At 43.5% G+C, this 22,393-nt stretch overlaps 1 protein-coding gene across 4 annotated transcripts; it reads right to left on the reverse strand.

The window, feature by feature from the left end:
- Positions 1-5,727: 5,727 nt before the first annotated feature.
- On the reverse strand, positions 5,728-21,715 carry UTP25 (UTP25 small subunit processor component). 4 transcript variants are annotated; one of them, XM_041413646.1, is made up of 12 exons: positions 21,306-21,715; positions 20,090-20,129; positions 18,645-18,894; positions 17,683-17,889; positions 15,490-15,578; positions 13,691-14,101; positions 12,413-12,632; positions 9,837-10,039; positions 8,457-8,639; positions 7,702-7,814; positions 7,055-7,300; positions 5,728-6,260 (listed from the first exon to the last, which is right to left on the reverse strand). In XM_041413646.1, exons 1-12 carry the CDS (start codon positions 21,404-21,406, stop codon positions 6,014-6,016), a joined length of 2,310 nt encoding a protein of 769 aa, XP_041269580.1. In that variant the 5' UTR covers positions 21,407-21,715; the 3' UTR covers positions 5,728-6,013. The 4 variants fall into 4 exon arrangements, with proteins under 4 accessions (XP_041269580.1, XP_041269581.1, XP_041269582.1 ...); XM_041413647.1 differs by lacking the exon at positions 20,090-20,129; XM_041413648.1 differs by lacking the exons at positions 20,090-20,129; positions 21,306-21,715 and adding an exon at positions 19,279-19,354.
- Positions 21,716-22,393: the final 678 nt, after the last annotated feature.

The following is a 22,393-nucleotide window of genomic DNA, read 5'->3' on the forward strand; positions in this document are numbered from 1 at the left end:
ATTACATCAGACTGATAGGGAAAAAAATGTACTTTGTACAATTAGTTTCCTTTGGGACAAACCCCCCTGTATCTGATTTTCTAGAATTGCTAGAGTCCAGTCCTGTCCCAGGAGGAAGACTTGCACTTGATGCTCTGTACCTGGCTGCTTCAGTCACGCTGTCTTGGTGGTGCTGACAGCTCCTTATGCACTGTCAGGAGCACCCTGACCCTTGCGATGCCCTGGGGCCTCTCCACGCTGTGACTCCTCCCAGAAACAGAGATTTCCCTGCTGTTTGCCCTCCCAGAAGCACCTCATGTGGTGCATTTAGCTGCTCAAATTTGAAGCACTATCATTTGGGCTTCCTTCTTTGGAAACAGGACCTTGCTGAGATTCTGACTTCTGCTTCAGTTCTTCTGATCCCTAACAAGGTGAAGATGGTAGAGACAAGGTCGCCTTCCTTGTGCCCATGGGCTAATTCCACCAAACATTCCCGTGCCTTCAGTTCAGGTGAGCAGTTTCACAAATCTTGTAAGCACTTCAAGAGCTTCTGCAGCTCCATCTCTGAATGATCTCTGCTTCCTTTGGACTCAAGCAAGCAGCTTCTGAAGTTACTGGAGAACTTCCAGCTTGTTGCAGGAATTAATTCAGACACTAATTTGGGGCTCTTTTCCTGGATTAGCTGCATTTTACCAGCATTTAACTGCATTCCACCCAACTCCACTGACAATACCCATGTGGGAGAATAGGAGAGAGAAATGAAACACAAAGCAGCCTGAAGGATCTAGAATGGCAGAAGAGGTGATACAAATTACCACTGGCTCTTCCCCTGCTCTGGGAGAGGGTAAAAGAGCAGAAGCAAGCAAGGTTTCAGACCTGCAACCTCAAATGTAATTTTTTTTGTTAATTTAAACATGTCCTTTAATTTAACAGGGAAAATGAGACGATGCTTAGGGGCAGTTAATTTCAATATTGAAGTCATAGTGCTGTGTTCAGTGATGTCTACGAAACATGAGCTGTCAGAAAACCTGGCTTGTTCTTCACTTACTCAGCACTGGCTGCACCAGAGGAACCCACAAGGCTTCTTTTCACAAAGACACCTCCTGACTGATCATCCATTTCTTGATGCTCCAATCGGCTTTTCTGGACAGGTCTTCCCTGTTGAGCCCAGCTCCAAACAGCTGCAAGGCTAGATATGCTCCCCTCCTTTCAAATCCTTCCCCAGGCTAAAGGAGCATTAATTCTGTTATTAACTAATGGTTGAGGCCAGACCAACTCACAGAATAATGTTGGAGAGGGAAATGTATCATTCATGCTACAGAGATGGTCAGCAGAGAACATGGCATGAATAACTTAAGAGATTCTTGTTGCAATGAGCTGTTGTGATCCTTCCAGCCTCACCAAATAATTTAGAAGCCCCTCTTATCAAGGAACTTCTCAAAAACCTTGTAAAAGTACAAATAAATTATATTAACTGGTTCCCATTTATCCATGTCATATCTAGGCTCATGACTTCATACAAAACTGATTCTGCTTTTCCTACTTTTATTTAAAATATATACATTTTAAAAACTAAATATTGCTTACGAATATATTAATTAAATGTCAGTGAGGGCTTTTGACACATGACACCCAGGGTAAGTAAATAAAATGGAAATTTCTGCTTCTTTATTAGTAATAGCAAGGTACTAGTAATAATTTTTCAGTTATGGTCCCAGCTACCAAGTCCCCCTTTTTTAAGAGCATAAAGGGGGGGCTAATAAGAGACCTTACAGCATCCTGATAAACCTCTGTTTTAGCCATTCTGGCAAGATCTCTTTAGATTTATGCCACCGTCAGTGCTAAGGGCTTGACCCTGGAAATGTAATGTCATGTACAGCATGTAGGACTTCAGTGTGATTTTCCTGTTTTGTCTGAAAGAACAAGGCCAAATTCCTGTTTTTAGTTGCAGCTACATAATTATATTGTCAACTGCTCCATGTTTACAGTCCTAGTTTTGTCTTATGTGTTGTTTTTCTGTACCTTACCTTCATCTCTCTCATGTCTTTTACTGAAATTCCTGCTCCTCTCTCACCTAATCAAATATTTATTCCTTAAGTACCACTCAATGTTATGGCCAGTCCCTGATCTCCATTCAGGTAACCAATTCCCATTACCAGCTCACACCTGTAAGCTGTTTATTCGTCCCAGAGCTGGTGGTCTCAGCCCATCTCCCAGTCCACCTGATAAAACAAGCAACCCTCAAGCACCACTGAAGCTAATGGTTAATTAAAATACAACCAGCCCTGGGCTGTTCAATTACCCCTTACTGTCAAGCCCAGCACAGAAGATGAGATTTTAAACCACAGGGACTGGACTATGTTTTGGATCTAGCGTGGGCAAAAGCACCCTGCTGGCTGGAGGAGCTCTGTCTCCAGTAATACATGAGTATCTTAAATCCTGTGGGGTGTTTTCCAGTCAGGCTTCTGGCTTTGTGCCTCCCTCCTGGGCTGCAGCCTGGCCCAGCTCGGCCAGCACACCAGCAGCACCTCCACCTTCCCTGCGGGATTAAGGGTCACCGGCATCCGTGGAGGAGAAGATGAAGGCTCAGCTCAGTGACCTCCCCCAGGGCACTTGCTGCCTTCCCAGTGCAGAGCTGTGGGAGCTCTGACCAGACCCCTGTGCTGAAGGAGGAGCCCTCTCTGCTGTGTCCCGGCACACGGCGCTGGGGCAGCCCAGCCAGCCGGGGGAGAGCAGGGGCTGACTGCACGCTGTCCTCGCTCACACCCCTCTCTCTCTGCACGGGCTGCTCCTGCATCGCCCCATGATGGTTTCTCAACTGCCCCCTCCACAAACTGTTTCATCAGACACGCTTGGTTACCAAGCCCAGAAAATCCCCAAACCCTGGAGAGTAACTCCTGGGGCTGAGGCCATGGAGCATGACTAATGCAGAGCTGAGAAACCCTGGCAGCCTGTGACAGCACAGCTGTAAAGTAATTGTTAATTCTGCTGTTGTTAACAGGAATGCTCCAATTTCTCTCTCATGTGATTCGTCCCATGTTTCCCAATAACTGCTGCAAAACCAACAACCTGTCTCTTCACAGGAGGCAGCTCTCCAGCGTGGAAACAGACTGTCCTGAAGTCACCTTTCCCTGCCTCCTCCACATTAATACAGGCAGCAGCTGAAGGCTGGCTCCTATCCTGCAAACACATTTTCAGAGAAAAAAAAAAAGCCTTTTTGTAATCTTTGAAAGGAGCAACAAAATGTAATAGACCTCTTATCCTGATTAGGTTTTGCTAGTGAAAAAAATGATCCATTAGAACATGAACTCCTTAGCTGCAAGAACAATTTTCCTACAGAGACAGGTATGTCTTTCTCTCGGTCATCCATTAGTAGGATTTCCTTAGATATTTCCTGAGGCAGGAGATACTAAGGAGAAATTCTCATCTAACATCTTAACACCAGTTATTTTTACCCTTGGGTTTGAATTTCCCAAAGCTAGGTGCTAATGCTTTGGCACCACTGCGTGTTAGCAGCCAGGGCCTGAAACAGGGAGTCGACTCTCACACTATGGTACAGCACATTTCCCAAAGAATACAGGATTAGTTGTCAGTACTCTGAGATCCTCCTAAAACAATGACCAAAAAATGGAGTCTTAAGAATACCATCACCCTCACAGAAGTATGGTACTGAGGTCAAAATGAAGAGGAAATTTGTTTTGTCAAGATGCATCATTGGTGCATTCTCGTGAAAAAATGGCAAAATACCCTACCAGAGACTGCATGCTGTCAAGTAAAAACAGGTGAAATATTGTATTTGCTAAAGCCCTTCTTATTCCATTTGTGTCAGAACTTGAACAAGGGTTGAACAGTTTAAAAAAACCCAACCCTTTAAATCCCATTGCTAAATTTCTAAAACTTAGTGTCCCCACACAACTGCATTAGGTTCAGCCACCCCTCTGAAAGCCACATTATCACCAGGAGGATGGGCTCTAAAGTAACTCAGCAGTTGTACCAGCAAACAAAGCATTTGTATCCATGAACACACATCTAGGATGGGCCAAACTCTGACCTGGTGCTCATCATCTCGCAGTAACTCACTATCTCTGGAACCAGTCTTGGACAAACCCCTGCATCAAGGAATTATTTAAGGTGATAAAAAAGTGACCTTCATACCAGCAGAGAAAAGCTCCCCATATCAGCAAACCTGTTTGACCCAGTACCACAGGCTGCTGTGCAGAATTCCAGCCTAGGATCAGTGCTGGTTGATGAGGCTCCCTACTAAGGCAAGAAAGAATTTGTCAGGGCACAAAACCCTCATGGCACGAGCTCTCTAAGGTTCTGTGCTGGCAGCTCTGAGCACCTATTGAAGGCAGTGAAGAGGCATTTACACACTGCTTTGGCAATCAGTGAGTTATAATTAGTAATCAACATCAGAAATGTGACACTGGTATATACATTTCAAATTTCCAAGCATGCTTGTCTTAGGAACAAACCCAGGTAGCTGATAAAAAAATCATGAGGGCCTCAGTCCACAGTCTGACCTTACTCCCATCAAGGCACTCTGCTCTTAATTTCAGTGTAGGAAGAAAAATACTTGCAGAGTTAAGGCTCTGGCACAAAACTCTTGCTGCTTCTTTAGACAGGAGATGCACTGCATCATGTTATCTCCCTAAGCAGCTATCCCACTTTAGCTTCCTCACAGGTCAGCTATTATCTCTGCTAAGTACATCCGGTGTAGAAAGGAAATTCCTTAATCCTATTTTGTGTGCTTGTTTTCATATGCACAGCCATAATTCTCCCACATCCATAAAATAAAATAAAAATCCTTGATTGCCACTACTGCTCTGTGCTGCAGATGCCCACCAGGAGAAGTTTGCTGGGGCTGGCTCTTAATTCTTGTGTGCTACAGCAGAGGTATGTAAAATTAACAGACATCACTTAAAATGCAAAGCAAGAAACTGCATGGATTTTCACATCTACTAAATACTAACTACTGGAGTTCACAGCTTTTGAGGAATACAGGAATCAGGAATGTAACAAAAATTGGCAGAAAGTATGTGCCTCATTTACTCAAGGAGTGTATTTCACTTTGGTGTATTTACTTAAGCTTCCTAGACAAGAACTCCCTCAAAGCTTATTACAGGATGTTTCCTTCTTGCATTTGGGCTGATGCAGGGCTCACCTGCCCCTCTGGAGAACAATCTTCCTGCAGTCCTAGCACGTGCTTACCAGAACGAATCCTTCTAATTTGAATTCCCTTTAAATTAGACTTAGCTTCCTGGAAGGAGAAAAAGGCAGCACCATGATGCTTCCATGTCCATCTGCAACCACCAAGAGAAAATCCAGACAAACCAATCAGCTCACCTCCACCTGTGGCGCCAGATACCATCCCAGGAGCACCTGCAATCCCCTGGTTTTGTACTTATCCCTGGTAAAACTAAACAGCCAGAGGGTCTGTTGGACATAGGAGGCAGAGATATTTAGGTCATTCCAGTTAAAACACAAACTCCTAGCTCCTACCAAGCATACCAAGGATTCACACAAGTGTCAACTTGAAGCAAGTTCAACTCTCATTCAGCAACACACTTATGCTACAGAGGCCTTGCCTGCACCTCCCTTGTGTAAGCTTACAGAACAGCGACTCATTTAATACTTGGGCATTCTTCTTAGTCCAGACAAGAAGAAAAACCTCTGTGAGAAAAGAAGGTGAGTTTGCTACACCTGAGAATGAAATGAAACAGTCCAACCAAAAGCTATTTATCACTGCATGAATCTTTACTGACCCACGAGTTTTTTTTTAGACACGAAAAATAGTTCTGGATTGATTTTTTCTACACAGAAAACACCTCCTAAGCCCTGCTTTTTTTTAATGACATCTTTCATTTCTTGTTGGGCAGAGTACTGAAATACAAAATTTAATAATGTATGAACAATTTCAACAGAATATTTAACAAAAGGGAGTAAAAAGTTTAATACTTTTTTAAAAAGCAATATAAAAACTGCATTAGGAGTAAAATGCAGGTCCATCCAATCATCCAGTCTGTAGAATCACTTAATCATTTTCTCCTGTAACAAAGAGGTGCACATTCTTCTTGGACTGTAGCATTTGAGCTGTGCGGTCTATGCCAACCACTGCAGCCAATTTCTGAGCATCATACTTGGAGTAGAGCACAGTACAAGTCCAAGTAGCATCCACCCCGCTGTCTGTGGCCTTCAGCATGTTACAAATCTCACTGTAGAAGTGGGAGTATGTTGGTAGCTCGTAGAAAATGAGGTTCCTAATGCCTTTTATCGTATACCTGTAGCAGAAAAAAATAAAACCCAAAAAATTTGAGGCAAATTTTACAAAATATGCATGGTAAAACATCAGTCCTCTATCAAGTCTTCCAATTTCCATCAACCTCAATGCACATCAGCTGTAGCTCAACTTTACAAATCCTGTGTCATGGACTGAAGTCTAAACAGAGAAGTGGAATTTAGGGGGAAAATCTCACACTGCCAGGCACAATGACTTCTTCTAAAGTACCAACCACCACCAATTTATGAAGTGGTCAGCCTCTGCAGGTTGGATTTTAATACAGTGAAGCCTGATCAGACCAAGCCTCATGAAACATTTCATATTTACCAACACATCTCCTAGTAGAAAAAAATCCTGTTCCATTAGGAACTTGAAAACAGCTCCAGTCAGGATGTAACAAATTTTCCAAGTGGCCTCAGCCTGCTGTATTGCATTATTGAACCAATTACATACTCCTTCCAAAATTTTATACAATTACTGTGGCACAGATGAACACAAATAAAAGGCCCAATGAATCCCATTTGCAGGCTGTATCATCCTGTCCTGACATCACTGGAACTTGGCAGCACTTCCTGAATAAAGCTTTGCTCATAACAAGAAAGTCTCTGCAAACGGACTGCTGACAACAGGCAAGAACTTGAAAGTAAACTTAACAACTCTTACTTCAGTCAAAGAAGTCCTCAGAGGGACCCAACAGATTCAAAAAGCAGCACAGCCCATCTATGACTAAGGTCAGACTCTACCTTCAGGACAGCACACACGCAACTCAGAGGGAAAACTTGGTCCACAACTCACCTTTTGTAGAAGTGGAAGCGCTCAGTGAACAATAAGAACTGCTTCTCTCCCTTGAGAAAGAAGCGCCTGGCTCTGCAGACAGCAGCCTTTTTCGTGTATTCACAGATGTGAGTGAAATTCAGGTCCTCTTTCTTGAAGTAGTTTCGAAGGCGCACGTAGTCAAAGTAGGACGGGACGTAAATGAGCGTGTGGGACATGATGGCGTCGCGGTACTCGGGCAGAACTTTGTCGATGAAAAACTGAAACCTCAATTAAAAAGAACAACTATGTTTTAACCAGAGTGAAGCTTTCTAGTACTGATATGAGCTCAGACAGGAGTATAATCAAACAACACTGCCAAAGATTTTCACTACATTTTTCCTTCTTTTAACTTCACAGAATTTCTACATGTGTAGAAGATAAAAGGCTTTACCAGCACTACACAATTGTGGTAGAGATTGGAATTCCTTCCCCAGACTGTATTCTCCAGTGCCTTTGGCAAGGAGAAGGCCAGCATTCCCCTCCACCTGTGCAGAGCCCAGCCTACACCTGAGGACTAATGAAGATGTACTTCTGTGATGAACCCAGAGTGTGCTCTGCAGTACGCTCCACTAAATCTGAAATTGCAGTCATTAGGGCACAGCAAAACAGGCTGAGACACACAGTACCTTCCATCTATCACAGAAGTTACACTGTCAGCTTCTAATCTCCGAAAAACATGAGGAAGCTGGATCACAACATGGCTGATGGAGCCAGTGAGCGGCACGTTGCGGACGGCCACCTGTGAGAAAGAAGTAGGATGTTTAGGGAAGCAGCATTCCAAAGGCAGGCGTGCTGCAGCCAGCTTTCTGCAGCTCACATCTGATGGTACAAGGCTATTTTTAAGAAAAACAGCGCACAAGGCTGTTTTTAAGAAAGCTCCAATACAAAGCTACAGTCATGATAGACAAACCAGGTCTGTTAAATACACAGTGGCTGCTTATGCCCTGAATCCCATATATTTGAGATGGTCTCCTGAAGTTTTTACTTTTCCTGTTTCTTTCAAAATACTAACAGTTCACGCAACTTACACAGCAGGAGATAAAAAAGGGAAGCAGATGAACTCTTCAGTTAACAACAAAATAAGTAAAACAAAATAACTTGAGTCTGTCAAATTAAAAAAAAACAATATCCAATTTCTGACATAACACAGCAGCTACTATGAAAGGAAAGTATCAAATCAGCATCACTGAATGAAGAGCAGCTCTTCGTGCCTCTAGCACAGTATGTAATGTCATGGATTCAGACTGAAACATTTGGGTGAGGGAAATGACAGGCACACAGTCTTTCAGCAACTGAGTTACAGAATTTTTCTGCAGATTGGATTTTGTCTGCCTCTCCCGCTCCCTTCCACACCAGCATTCCAGGCGCTCTGTGAACTCACCTGCCCAATGTAATTGAAGCAGTGTTTGTTGAAGACAGAGTTAATCTGGGGGTCCTGGAGAGCACTGAACAGCAGCGTCTGCCGGTAGTACTTGGACCAGTTGTTGAGATTCAGCATCCGCACTCGGGAAAAGTCCACCCCGTGGGAATCCAGAGGTAGCAGGTTAATGTGCTTCATCAGGTGCTGCACAGACAGATGAAGACACATCACTGCTGACATCCCTGACTACCTGCAAAAGCCTTAACTGCAGTGGGAAAGAGGGCAGGGACCAGCAGGGCAGCACAGAATATAAACAAGCAGCATCTCCCAAGACACCACTGTCTGGAATTTATTGACCACAGCAAGAGCAATTTACTTGATTTCCTGCCACAGAACTGAAAGCTACCATCTATTTAGTCACCAGGAACAGTAACTTTCTAATCTTCTCCTGGGGCAAGTATAATAGATTTGTTTGTATTAAAGTCAACGGGCCCAAGGTTTCTGAGCTAAAAGAAGCCTAAGCACAGCTCAGCTCTCATCACATTCAGGTAGAGTTTGAAGAAATTCACCGCATTTTACCCTCAGGGAACAATGCCTAGGACTGGCATCCCTGCCACCAATTGGCAGGCAGTTGTACCTAAAGGGAAAAACAGAAAGCAGGCTCCAAGACTCATTCCTTGGGTATTGTGTAGGCTCATATGCCCTTTCTGCAACTCCTGAGGGAAGGGGACCTTCTGGACTCATCCAAAATGCATACTGACATCTAGAGTCAAAATTTCTGGCCTGGGTACCTCAGAGGTGTTTTTATGTGGAAAAGAGAACCCTACCATTTCAATCCTGAAAACTTCTATTAACTGCTGCAGACTAGCCACAATCCAAGTGCTCTATTTGCATTAAATGTACAGGAAACCCTTCACACTGTTTAACTCTGGACATGACTAATGCTTAGTATCTCTGCAGTCAGTGGAGACATGCACCAGCTCCTCTTGCTTTCTGGAGGAACCTGAATCAGGCTGCACAGATTCCTCACACAGCTGCAATCTGAGATACTGGGCAGTCAGACAGCTGGCATAATTTCTCCCAGATTTGATTAAAGGAATCATCATTCTCAATGCTGCAAGATAATTAAAACTGTCCAAAAAACACCTTTGATGAAATACACTACTAAAGCACCAAACCAAGTTGTAGAGAGAACATGTCCTGAATACTACACAAAATCTGTAGAAAGAATATTCTTAGTATAAGGAAAATATCACGGTGGAGGGAGGAAAAGAACTGAACATCCATGCCTAGAATCAAGTCAGTAAAAAACAGCAATACTGCTCACTGCCAAAAATGAGTAACATCAGACCAGCAAGACACAGCACAGCACAAAAATAAATACATATATGGAAAACTCACCACAACGTGTTCCCAGTTCTGCATCAGGTAAATGTCTGCTTGATCAATTATGAGGATTTCTATTGATGACAGAAAATCAAAATCTCTTTTCTTCTCCCCCTCTGCACCAATGACAGTCCTGATGCCCAGGGGAGAGGCAATGATGATGTCTGACGAGTAGAAGGGTGCATAGAGTCTCATGCTCTTCTGCAGAATCGCAACTCCTGTCCAACAACACCAACAGCAGTTAACATCAATTATCAACCACTTGCTTCCAGGAGGCTCTGGAACAGTAATTTCCCCCATTCCCTCTCCCCACACTGATGAATATAGCTGGGGACAACTAATCTGTCTGAAACTCTCCTCAAAAAGTGCTTATCCACCCTACCCCCATTTGACAAGCATGTGGAAAATTTTCATGTAGTCTGGCAAAGCATTTCTGTATTATTTTTTAAAGATTTTTCATAATCTGAATGAAAATTTTTAACTGAAACGTATTATTTCTGATTTTATGCTGAAATGGGAAATGAGGAGACTGAAAACTTAATAAAAAAAAAAAAAGCAGAAATTATTAACTTCTCCTTTCTCCCAAAATCCTGAACTTTGAGTATTACAGTAACTGTTACTTTAATCTGTCACTAAAGATTTGGGGTGGATCTCTTGACTATCAAGTGCCTTTATTCACAGGGCTGAAAGATTTGCTACTAAACCACAAAGGACAAGGTTCTTCATGCTACAGTGACTAAAGTCTTGCACCTACACTGCTTGTCACACCACATGTTGTAGGGTACATTCTGAACCAGCTTATGCATCACCTCTAATGTAATAGACACAAAAGGGAAGGAATCAAAGGAGTTTGTGTCATAACTACATGGCAGTATTTCCAGAACCCAGTTTCCTGGTCCTAAAAATGCAGCTAATGCAGACCACATTCAAACCACCCCCTTCAATCTGCCCAACAAAGTCTCTGCAACTTCTCTCCCTGTCCATGTGAAGGCAGATCGCACGGCTTCAGCTGAAAGCCCTTCCAAGAATTTCAGAGACAGCAGTAGGGACCCCTCCTGCTGTCTATTCCAACCCAAGGATAAAAATTAAAAAAGAAAGAAAAAAAACAAAGGTTCAATTGGTTGAATTTCCGGGAAGAAGATATCACTTGTCACAGCAGTTTAGAAACATCAAGTCTTTTTTCTGTTTAAAAATGTGAAAGAATGGTGGTTTCAGTAAGGCATAACAAATGTGCTTTAAATTAGATCTTTGTGCAGAAGTAACAGGGTGTGCAGCACAGTAAGAAAGAGAAATTATTCTGCTTCTATAATTTGCTTCTGCAAGTTAACAGCACTGAAACTTTCTTCAATCATGCCTTAACACTTAGTAAGTGGAACAAGCCGAGTGTGGTATGGGAGAGGACTAAAACGAAAATTATTATGCTACTGAAAGTAAGATGCTCTCGTCCTGGGAGATATTCACTGGGGAAGGAAGAAAGACTGACTGTGACCTGCACACATCTTCCACTGTATCATTACATTTCTTAGGGTGCAAATTTATCTTAAAAGTATTTCAAAAGCCTCTGATCTGTCAAGTTAAGTTACAAAAGCAGCTCATCTTAGCAGCTCCAGGAACCAAGCCACTAGCTAGTTCTATGCATACTGAGTTACTAAACAGTGTAAGTTTACAATATTATAAGAAAGTCTCACATTTTCTGCTTGTCCAACACTCCTACTTGCTGGCTACCCATTTGCTTCCATGAAAACCATGGGAAGCACAGCAGAAAACTGCTTTGCTCAGTACTGAGTTTTAATTTTGTTCCAACCATTACACGAGACATTGTGAACAGGCTAATTAAACCCTTAAGATATTTTTTTTTTTTATAACATGAAAAGATTTTGCTGCATAATCAAGGCTATCTTCAAAATGAGGTGTGGGCAGTCCTGCTAGAATAAAGCTGTCATTGCATTTTAAATGATTCTGAACTTGATGTGAAAATAATTCCTTCTCTATTTTCTCTTCTTTTTTAAGTTCTGGAAAGGCAAGAAAGATTTTCAGAAAAAAACAGAGAAAAATCTGGTTGCCAGAGCAAAACCAGCAGGAATACCACACAGCCTAGAGTCTCACCAAATTTCCAGTCCTGTCACCATGATATTTTCTGAAAAATCCCTTTGCTGGGATTTTTTCTCCTGAGAAGCCTCAGAGGAAAAGGAAACAATAATTATCTACTGCTGTGGAATGCAACAGGCGCATCTTTGATCGGTCCATGTTGGTTGTTTCTAATTAATGGCCAATCACAGCAGCTGGCTCAGATGCTCTGAGAGTCACGAGCTTGTGTTATCATTCCATTCCATTCTATTCCTTTCTAGCCTTCTGAAGGATCCTTTTTCTCTATTCTTTTTGTATAGTTTTATTATACATTTTAATATAATATAACATCATAATATAATAAATCAGCCTTCTGAAACATGGAGTCAAGATTCTCATCTCTTCCCTCGTCCTGGGACCCTCAACACAACCATACAGCCCCGACAGCTCTAAGGCATTTGGGAAAAATTTGTTACTTAGCAGTTCTGTACAAGCTAAAAATCATCTGTTCAGCAGGCTATTACCAATTCTGAAGTGGTCATCAATGTTGCCAGCAAAGACGGCTTCATAATCTTCAGGTCTTTTCAGGTTGGGGGGCTTCTCTTCTGGGTCAGAGCCAAACTCCCCTTTGAAGCGCTTCTTATTACTTACATCTATTTTTTTCTTGTCATTCACTTCGAGGAGACTGATGAAAATATGCACAATCCGCAGAGCACATTCCCTGAAGGGCACTATCATCAGTACCTGTGCAGATCAACAGCGACACAGAATAACACATAAAATACAAACACTCGCCATTAAGCAAACGTTAATTAAGCTTTTGGCTCGGATCTGCCCCTGTGGGGCATCCCAACAATCAAAACAAAACCATTCTGACAAGCAGCAGGGAGGGAAGATGCGCTGGGATGCACTGCTCTTGAACTGGTTGTGGCCAGCAGCTCAGCCTGGCTCCCCAGCTCACTCAGGGTACCAGTACAGGGGAACTGAAAACTAAGCATGTTCTCCAGGCAAGCAAGAGCTCCTGTGACACGTAGACAGGGTCAAGGGCTGGCTCTTGGATGGGTGGCAACAGTTTCTGCACAGAACTCCAAAATATAAATGGCTAATGGGGGAATCAACACAGAAACCAGAGATTTGCCAGGCATGAGGCAAACACTGAAACCCAACTCTCTGGAACTGTTGAACAGGCAGCTGGCACACTGGTGACAGGCTGCCATAGCTGAATCCACCTGGTTATCAACTACAGGATGCTGTGAATCCAGGGAGGATTGGTTTGGAGCCCACTCCCCCAACTACGACAGGTGGCCTTGACAGTGGGGCTGAGATTCCCATAGGTACTCCCAGGTACATAAAGATCCTTTCATGCAGGCAAGTCCTTACAAGTGCCTAAGGACAAAAGCATTTCTGGCACATCTCACACTGAGTGACAGCCTCCACTATCTGCACTGATGCTGAAGATCAGTATGGAGGCACCTGTTGGCACTGGCAGATTTAAATATGGAAGCAGGAAAACTTGTCAGTCTGTGGTAACAGGGGGACAAAAAATGAGATTAAGTCAAACTCATGGCTTGGGAAAGAACCAGGCTGGCTAACAACCCTGAGCTCACTGCTTCCCACGCACCATTTTCCCTGGCCATGGAGGACAACTTCCAGCCATGATAAAGGGATGTAGAAAAGTGTAAGCCCAGGAACACATTCCCTGAGAGAGCAGCAACAGAAATACTTGTGAATGAACTACCAGGATGTTTGTACAGCCTGAGCAGGCAGCCAGGGTGGAGATCAGGCAACCAGAGCTCTCTTACCTTAGGCCTGGTGAGCCCCTGATCCCTGTGGTCATCAGTGTCAGTGCCTGGCTTTCGATCCCTCCGTTTGGCATTGTTGCTGAGCACCTGGGCATTGGCCTTGAGGACATGGTTCAAGGCATGCAGGCAGTAAGCACGCCGGATCTCTTCTCCGTTTGTTAAAGCATTTCTTTCTGGGTATAACAAGTCCCGGTACGAATTCATGATACAGAAGAGCTCTCTTTGTAATGGGGTAAAAGGGGAATCAATTGGTTTGTCCACTGCAGACAGAAATTGTTTATTCACTTTTGGCCAAGTGGATTCCAAAGGCTTGTGGAGATGAAGCTGTTTCACATCAACTTCTTTGTCTGCTTTCAAAGTTTTATACTTCTCCAAAGTGGAAGAAAAAATTACTTGACCCAGCCTTGGCCACTGGAAAAAAAAAATAAGCCAACAACACTGAGTCATATGTACCAAACCTTGCACACTTCAAAGCATATCACCACAGTTGGTGATATCAACTTTAACCAAGGTCATGAGAGTAAGGAAATGATCTTTTCATAATACGAGTGGTAACCTTTTTTTAATATGCAATCCCTTTGAGAGTCTGCCAGGACAAATAACAATAAATTTCAGCTTGGTAGATCTGGATGGATCTTGCAATGATGAGTCTGTAACTGTTCACATGCCACAGGAAACTGAGGAATTTTCTGCATAACCCACCCAGCAAATCAGTGGCTCAAACCATGGACAAGATGAGAACCCTGCAGTCCAACTGTGCTTACCGGCTGACCCCAGTGATGTACATACTTTGATCAAAGAAGAAAATAAACCCATTAGGGGCTAATCCCAGAAGTTGTGATACAGTTGTTAAATGCAGTCTTGTTGGGTGTCTGTCTGATTTTGAACTGCTATCAGTGTAGTAGGGGAAAACTCTAAACTTTAAGCCTTCTGCCATGCAAGTTGTCCCCAGCTGTCCCTGTAAAGTAGCTACACCAATTTAAGCAAAGATATATCATGCATTGCTTCAGGTGGTACTGGTAATTTTGGCCAGCATGTGCCAAAAAAGTAAATTAAATATTTTTAAAAAATCACAGCTTTCTCTCTGACTAACTAACCATTGGATACCTTCCAATGAATGTCACCCAGCATATGGCTGACCAGAATGGGAGGCAAGTCTCCAAAACAAAATCAGATGTGGAAAAGTTATGAAGCAAAGGTTTGTCTAAAAATGAGTATTTTGAAAACCAATATTGTCTGTCAAGCAATGAGGTGGTTTTCTGGTACTGTAATTCACATATTATTGCCAGAACTAAGTAATAAAGTAATATCAGTAATAAATTCTCTTTCACTGGCTTGTTAATGTATACAGGGACAGAGCCATCCTGAAGCAAGAATGTGAAAGTGCATCACAAGTACCTTTAAAAGTGTACATGGTCACCTCAGAAATTCAGCTGCAGAGCACATCCCTGGCACTGTGCTGTCACAATTCAGAAACAAGCCCTGTTTCCACCTACTGTCAAGGTTTTGGGACTACAGCTCCAAGTCTAAAGCTATGTGTTTCACGTGTGTCAGCATATGCCTCCAGAACAGCAGACTTCACATTTCAACTCTTGCTCAGCAGTAAATGAAGAAGAAAACAGTTCGACAACAACACAGTGAAAAAAATCTCAATAATTCTAGTGCTGGCAGCTAATAGTAACAATTGTGATTTACTTAATGTGTGTAAGGATCATTATACAAAAAGGATCATTATATTAAAAGGATCATTTTGATCCAGGCACCTTTAGAAATGCTGGATAGCTACGGAAAATTATTACCTGACTTTGACTTGAAGTTTTAGGAAGCGTAGACATTTTCTCTATTTCCTTTTCTTCAAGTTCTTTGTCCATGTGCTGCTTAAATGGATCTGTTTACAGTAACAACAAAAAAATAGCCTGAGAACTATTGCAGCTATTAGTAGAATCACGCTGCAGAATGGATTTGCAAATGAGATGAACAGTTTCCATGCTGGCCAACACCACAATTAAAACTAGTTATTTCAAAGCACTTGGAGATGAGAGAAAGGATGTCAAATTGTCTCTGCAAAGAACAGAGAGAACAGATTTGACAGATTGCTTTTTAAAAAGAAAAAGAAGCACTTATGGAAGTACTAGAATTTTCAAGCACTAATCAAACGTTAGACAGGAAAACAATATGTAGTGAAAAACAGTAGCAATTTTTTGCCTTAAGCTCTGACATGTCCATTGCTTGCAGGTGAAAAAGGCTGTCAATAGTAAAGTCCCAAGTGAACTTGCTAACCCTCCTATTTACAAACAGTTCTGCCCAGGGCTTTGGCCAGTGATATGAACACAGTCTGTAATAAAGCAGAGAAATACCAGGCGAGTTTTGGAGAGGGGGGGCAAAAATTGCCTGGAGTGAGAAAAAGTCTGATTTATCTAATCAGCATTTCTTTTTGAAAAGAAAAGGAGAGGCAAAGAACTGTTAAATCACATTATACTCAAAGACACTGGCACGCACAAAGTCACATGCAAAGTTAATTTTGAAAGCCAAGCCCTGTATCCTGCTTGCAGCACAGCAGCATTCGCTGCATAAAGAAAACTAATTAGGGAACACTGGTGCTTGCCAACAAATATCCAGCCCACCCACAAGTTACCCAGGCAAAAGTCAAGATATTTACTAATCACGACACTGAAAAAAAATTGAGAAAATCTTTCCAGAAACGGAAATGAACTGGATATCATTTAATTGTACTGCAGGGTCTCTCCTCAGTTGAGTTTTACTGATTCCAACATTTTCCCAATAAAGTAGAGGAAGTAATGGGATGCATTTTCAGGAATTTTAGTGACCCCAGGACCAGAGTAGAAATTAATCCTCTTTCTGCTATCTTAGGTGATTAATTTTCTGTAATAGACTATAAAGACACTTTCAAGCTGCAAGAACCCACTGAGAAGTAGTGCATCATTTATAGGTGGAACAAAGCTGTTAGGATACTTAGCATGCAGTTGGAGAGCTACTGTTCTCATTAAAATGCAATGCCAGCAGCCTAAGTCATATCCTCATGGTAACAAGAACGAGCTGTTTTTTCTATCACATGGCCCTTTGATGCTTCCACACATTTCATGTATCACCCAGGCTGCCTCCCAGATCTAATGTCAGCTGCTGCTCCAAGATGACAAGCCAGCATCACTAGGGACGCTACAAACATATTTCTCTCTCTCAAACTATGCCATCTGATATTAAAGGCACAGAGCATTAAATATGAGCAGAAGCTGTGTGAGTGCCAGTGCGTGCCATGTCGCTGAAGGATCGCACACTGCAACACAGTTATTTTGTTACATATGGTGGGACAACTCCAACACCGCAGCTTCACATGCATCCATCAGTCCACTGAGATTCTGGGATGCACCCTTAAAAGACACTACATGTGCTCTGCTGATGTTTCATTCTCTCTGGATCCTGGTGCAGTCAGACTCCTCTGCATAACCTTCAAAATTCTGAGAGCACTGAGCATTTGTCTAAATTACTGTGGCTGCTCCAAGCTTCTCAGAATCTGACCTCTAACTCCACTGAGATGTGAAGGATGCCCTCACAGGTCAGCTTTGTGATTATCTACTGTGCTGATTGTGCCAAGAACATCTTCCATAGTCAAGTGCAGGCTTGCAGAGCTCTTTGTATTACAGTGGCTTTTAAACCTACTATTAAAGCAGCAGAACAAGATAACACCCTCCACACACTTTTCTAGTTCTTGATCCTTTAAGCTCTACCAGTCATAGCAGAAACCCTACATGAATTCCAGTCCCCAGGGGCTACACAGAACAAATGGTTCAGCTACACATCTGTATTAGTGTTAAGGGTCCCTTACACAACCAGCTGACATGTGGGCAGCATGAATAATGTAGTGGAAGAACTCAGAAGCTGTACAGCCCATCGTTTGGGTTTTGGACAATTTAAACATGTTTAAGATACTCCTCTAAAGGCAGATCCTTAAACACAAACACACAGTTTTTTACCTTCTGGAAGAGCTTGTGAAGAACTGGTGTCTCTCCTATCTTCATTGCAATCTCCACTCTCCTCTTCCATGAAATTGGTTTCCAAGCTAAATTCAGATTCGTGTTTCACATCAGTAAACTCCTCAATTACTCCATGACGTGGGTCACAAGAGGTATCTGCGCCATCAGCCTGCTCCTGGCTGAGCATCTGCTCTGCTGTGTCTGTGGCTGTCAATTGTTAGAAAGCAACAGGTTATCCTCTCCTGGAAAAGTTACTGTCTGTAGATGTTGCTCCCTTTGAGTTACCGATTTTCTTCTCCCAAATCTCTATCAAAAAAGATAAAAGCAGGCTTTGTATTCTACCATAAAGATGACTTTCGGCTAGCTTGCCAAATGTTACATAACACAAAATGTGGTCCCCCAGACAAAATTAAAGAAGTAACCTGTTTAGGGAATTTAACTTTTAGTTTCTGAAGACCCTAAATAACTGAAAATGATTAAAGGTTGACTCCTCTCTCCCAGCGTATCTTTGCAGATTTCATGAATGAGGACACCTCACCGTAAAGGCGGAGGTTTCCTTCCAATTTCCATATTCTTTCCCATGCTGTGAGGCAAAACTTTCCCTCCTCTCGGTGGCACAGCCAAGCCAGATGCTGCTTGAGAGAACAGCTTGTGTCTCCCATGAGTGGGTGAGAACCCCTGGTCTGCTGCTCCATGTGGATTTCCTCTGTGCTGCCGCACAAACAACATCTGAGGAAGCAGCAGCAGGCTGTCTGGCAGCAAATGAGCACAGCTACCCTTTCCCCTGCTAAATCCTTCAGCAGCTGCTGCTCCCACCCACACAGAGCCAATGGAGCAACAGAGTCTCCAAGGCAGAAGAGCACCCAGCCAACAAGACAGTCTACACCAGGATCCTGGCTAAAAACATACGTTAGTCAAACAACATTCACGAAAGAAGCATGGGAAAAGACAAACTTCCAAACCTTCTTCCTCCTCTGGAACATCATTCTTATTTTCTTCACCTTCCTCTGCTTCTCCAGTCTTCTGGGACCCTTCACTGTCCATTTCTGCCTCACTTTCCTCAGCTTCTTCTGGTTCACTTTCATCTTCCTCTTCCTCACTCTCAGACTCAGGCGAGGTCTTCAGGGTAGCCAGGAGCTTATGATATCCAGAGACCTGTTCCACTTCAGTCTCTGAATCACTTTCTTTACTTGATTTATCAGAATCCTCAGACTGGAAAGGAAAACATGAATGTAAACAGCAACAACAGTAACAGCTGATAAAGCAGCAGGCAAAAATCCTTACTTCTACTTACACTATTATGTTTCCCCTCTCACATTAAACCTTTACATAAATGCAATGGAATTTTTCAAAACCCAGAACTTTATGCCAATAATATACTGGACACCTCAATTTAGGTTTTGAAAGCATCTTGGGAGACAGACTGAAGTGCCTCTTTTGGTACCTATTTGACTGGAAGCATCACCAAACCCAGTTCTTTCAGTCTCAGCTGAGTGAGGACATTTGATCTCCACAGACAAAGCATTTACTGAACCAGCACCAGATTCTTCTACGAAAACCACACACGGATTGAAAACTGCAGAAAGGCACCCATACAAGGGATAGAGCACGCTGGAAATGCTTCTAGCTTTCAAGAAGGTAAGTGAAATAGCTGTCAGTGGGCAATGGTTCCCCAGGGAGATGGTCAGGTTTGGTTCAGCTGTACAGCTCCACACTTCGAGTAAGCCAGACTTGAGCCAGTTCTGTCCTGGGCTTCACAAACCAACGTCCAGATTATAGCCAAAACTATAGTGAAACCATAAGTATCAACACAACACCATTAACTCCTTTCTTAGTTTCTTTTAGCCCAAAAGGGAAAAAAAAAATCAGTAAGTACTACATTAATGCACAAAATTGCTAAAGGAAACAAATGAAACAGAGTAATTATTTTTTCCAAATTAAAACTTTGAAGTCTTTTATTAATCTGATGATAAAGGAGATTACCAAATCCTGACTACAAGACAAGTAAAGCACTGGCAATCTGAAGAATAACAACGAATATTAACATATTTATTTGCTCAACAGAGAACAAACTCTCCTAAGTCACGCAACACTAAGTTTACCGACATTATTAGAACAACTTAGAGCGTGATCTTATTTTCACTGTGACTAATACACAAAAAAGTTAAGAACTTGTGTTATTTCCTGCTGCTTTCTGCCCTCTGATGGTATTACAGTTTAGAGGCAGACATTACAGAGAACAATTCAGAGCCACACAAAAATCACATTCATCTTTTTCTCCTAAATACTGGTTTTCTAAGTGGAAGAACTTAATCAGCCTGAATAAGCTGGAAATATGAAATGCTACGTTTTTCACTTCACTAAACTACACAAAGATAAAAGTAAGGAAGGAATAAAAATACATTACCAGTTCACATATTTGAGTTTCTTCTGGTCTTCCAGAAACCCTGAAAAGAAAGCACTAACATACCTTACTCTGCCAATGATGTTACACACATGATGAAAGAAATGAGGGGAAGAGTGATGTGATCAGTTATGCAAGTTTAAAGAAGTAAAGAAGCCTTAAAACCAAACCATCACACGTCTCCCTAAGAAAACAGACTGGGTGTTTACCCTTAAGGTAAACTTAAGGGTCGCCCTCTCAGGTGATGTGACCCTCTGTACACGAAGCCTAGAGTGCTCAGGCATTACAACTGATCAATAAAAATTTTGAAATAAAATCCAGTGTTAATCAGAAGATGAGGTCTCAAAAGGAATTAAAAGAATCTAGCTGCAAGGGTAGTTTGTAAAAAAGTTAACCAGAGACAGAGACTACTTCTAGTGCTAAATATTGGCCTGTGAAGTGGGAAAAAGACACAAACTAAAGGAAAACCAGCATCAGTTAACCAGTGTTGGGACTGCAATTCTTCAAAGAAACCAATGTGAAAGCTGGGCTTTAAGCTAAGCTCAATTCTTTCAAAAAGATGCAGTCTTGTGTGGGACTGAGCATTACTGTACAGGGTGACACGCAGGACATTCCCTCCAGCAGGCCTTCCACCCCAATCCACACAGGCCAGAAGGCTCCCAGGAGGAACACGAACAACAAACCTTAACACCGCCTGCCTGCTCCTAAAGGCTTTACAGCAGCACCACAGCTCACAGAGCATAGGGACTAAGCAGCTCTTTCCTCAGAGGTTTACACGTGGGTACAAAAGGAAGCTGGTCATTTTGACAGACGGGCATCCCCCCGAGGAGGGAATGGCTCTCGTCACACAGATCTTCGCTACTCTATTTTCATACCCTTTCCGAGATCAGAAGAGAGCACGGAGTAAACAGTGGGAAAGCAAAGCTGGAACCCTGACAAGCCAAGAGATCGGCCTGGCATCAAAATGAGAGCCCGCCTCGCACTCCTCCGCTTCCCCACTCCCCACGGCAGCCTCCGGCCTGCACCACAACAGTTTACATTTGTTGCAAGAAAATCCGAGCTGAGATTTCCTGCTTTCGAGATTCCCGGCTCACGAGCGACAGCGAGCCATGCGGCTGCAACTCCCCTCCTTCCCTCGGGAGGCCAGGGGAAGCGTGAGAGGGAGCGGCGGCCGCCCGGCCGGCCCCGGGCTGAGCGGGGCTCCTCGGATGTGACTCACTTGTCATAGAACGGGTGCTCCTCGCCGAACTCCCGCAGGTGCTTCTTCTGCTTCTTGCTCAGGCTGCGCAGCAGCTCCCGCCCGGCTCGCCGCTTGCCCATCCCGGCCCGGCCCGGTCCGCTCCACGTGGGTGCCCGCAGCCCGGCGCCGCCCGGTGATGCCAGGGAGGGCGTCGCACCCTGGGAAGGCGGGGCCGCGGGCGGCTGAAGGAGAGGCGGAGGGGGGTGAGCTCAGGGGCCGAGCCTCGCTATTGCCGGCGGCGGCTACCGTGCCGTGCGGGGAGCGGGCGCGCGTTTGTTCCTGCGATCCGCGCTGGGGAACACAAAGTGCCGGCAGGGAACGCTTGTCCCAGACTGTGTCCAAATTCAACCCCGTCCCGACGCTGCGGCCCGCCGCGACCCCGAGCTTGGTGCGGGCCGTGACGCGTTTCCGCTGCCGGAGCCGCGGGGAGGTCGGCGCGCAGCGTGCTGGCAGCGGGGCGCGCAGCCCGGCGCTGCTCTCGGGCTGACGGAGCGCAGGTAGACACTGCTGGAGCTACAGCGCTTTCTCCAACTGACCCATGATTTAGCTTTGCTAAAAGCTACACAGATTCTGGGGAAACTTCTACAATAAGGCTAGAGGAAGAGACCCAACACAAGTCCTTAATACTCAGGCTTCCTTATTCTAAAAGCAATCAAAAGCTCCAAATGAAACCCCACTAAACTCTGGCTCTTCTGACATGTCACTGCTGAATCTTACTGAGTGCTGCCGAAGTGTGCTTTACTGGATATGGACACGGTTTTTCAGAAACAGCCATCAATTGTGTCAAATACAGTAAATTAATTCTCAGTTCTTTGTATTAGAAATTCTTTATATCCCCGTGTTTCGGTATGACCTGGCTGAAACTCCTCTAATCTTCAGTAACACAGGGCTATTAATGGTGTTGTAATTTGCGAAGCACACACAATAGGTTTCAGTTTGTCTCTGGGAGTACAAGAACTCCCAGTACAAGTGAGACCAACATAATTCCAAATAGGATGGAGGCATGCAATATTTTAGGGAAAAAGAGTTTAGCATTTGGATTGTAGCTTCTGGACTACCCTGACCTG

This window comes from Onychostruthus taczanowskii, unplaced genomic scaffold (genome assembly GCF_017590055.1).
Source record: "Onychostruthus taczanowskii isolate IOZ18803 unplaced genomic scaffold, ASM1759005v1 scaffold42, whole genome shotgun sequence".
Classification (NCBI taxonomy): Eukaryota; Metazoa; Chordata; class Aves; order Passeriformes; family Passeridae; genus Onychostruthus; species Onychostruthus taczanowskii.

Bases quoted from the DNA above. Each gene is read 5' to 3' on its own strand.
- UTP25 (XM_041413646.1), bottom strand. From the start codon at position 21,406: ATGGGCAAGCGGCGAGCCGGGCGGGAGCTGCTGCGCAGCCTGAGCAAG. The intron at 7,815-8,456 runs GTGAGTTCACAG...TCTTTCTCACAG, and splicing joins GCTTCAATTACATTGGGCAG to GTGGCCGTCCGCAACGTGCC. The intron at 6,261-7,054 runs GTGAGTTGTGGA...TTTCTGCTACAG, and splicing joins CGCTTCCACTTCTACAAAAG to GTATACGATAAAAGGCATTA.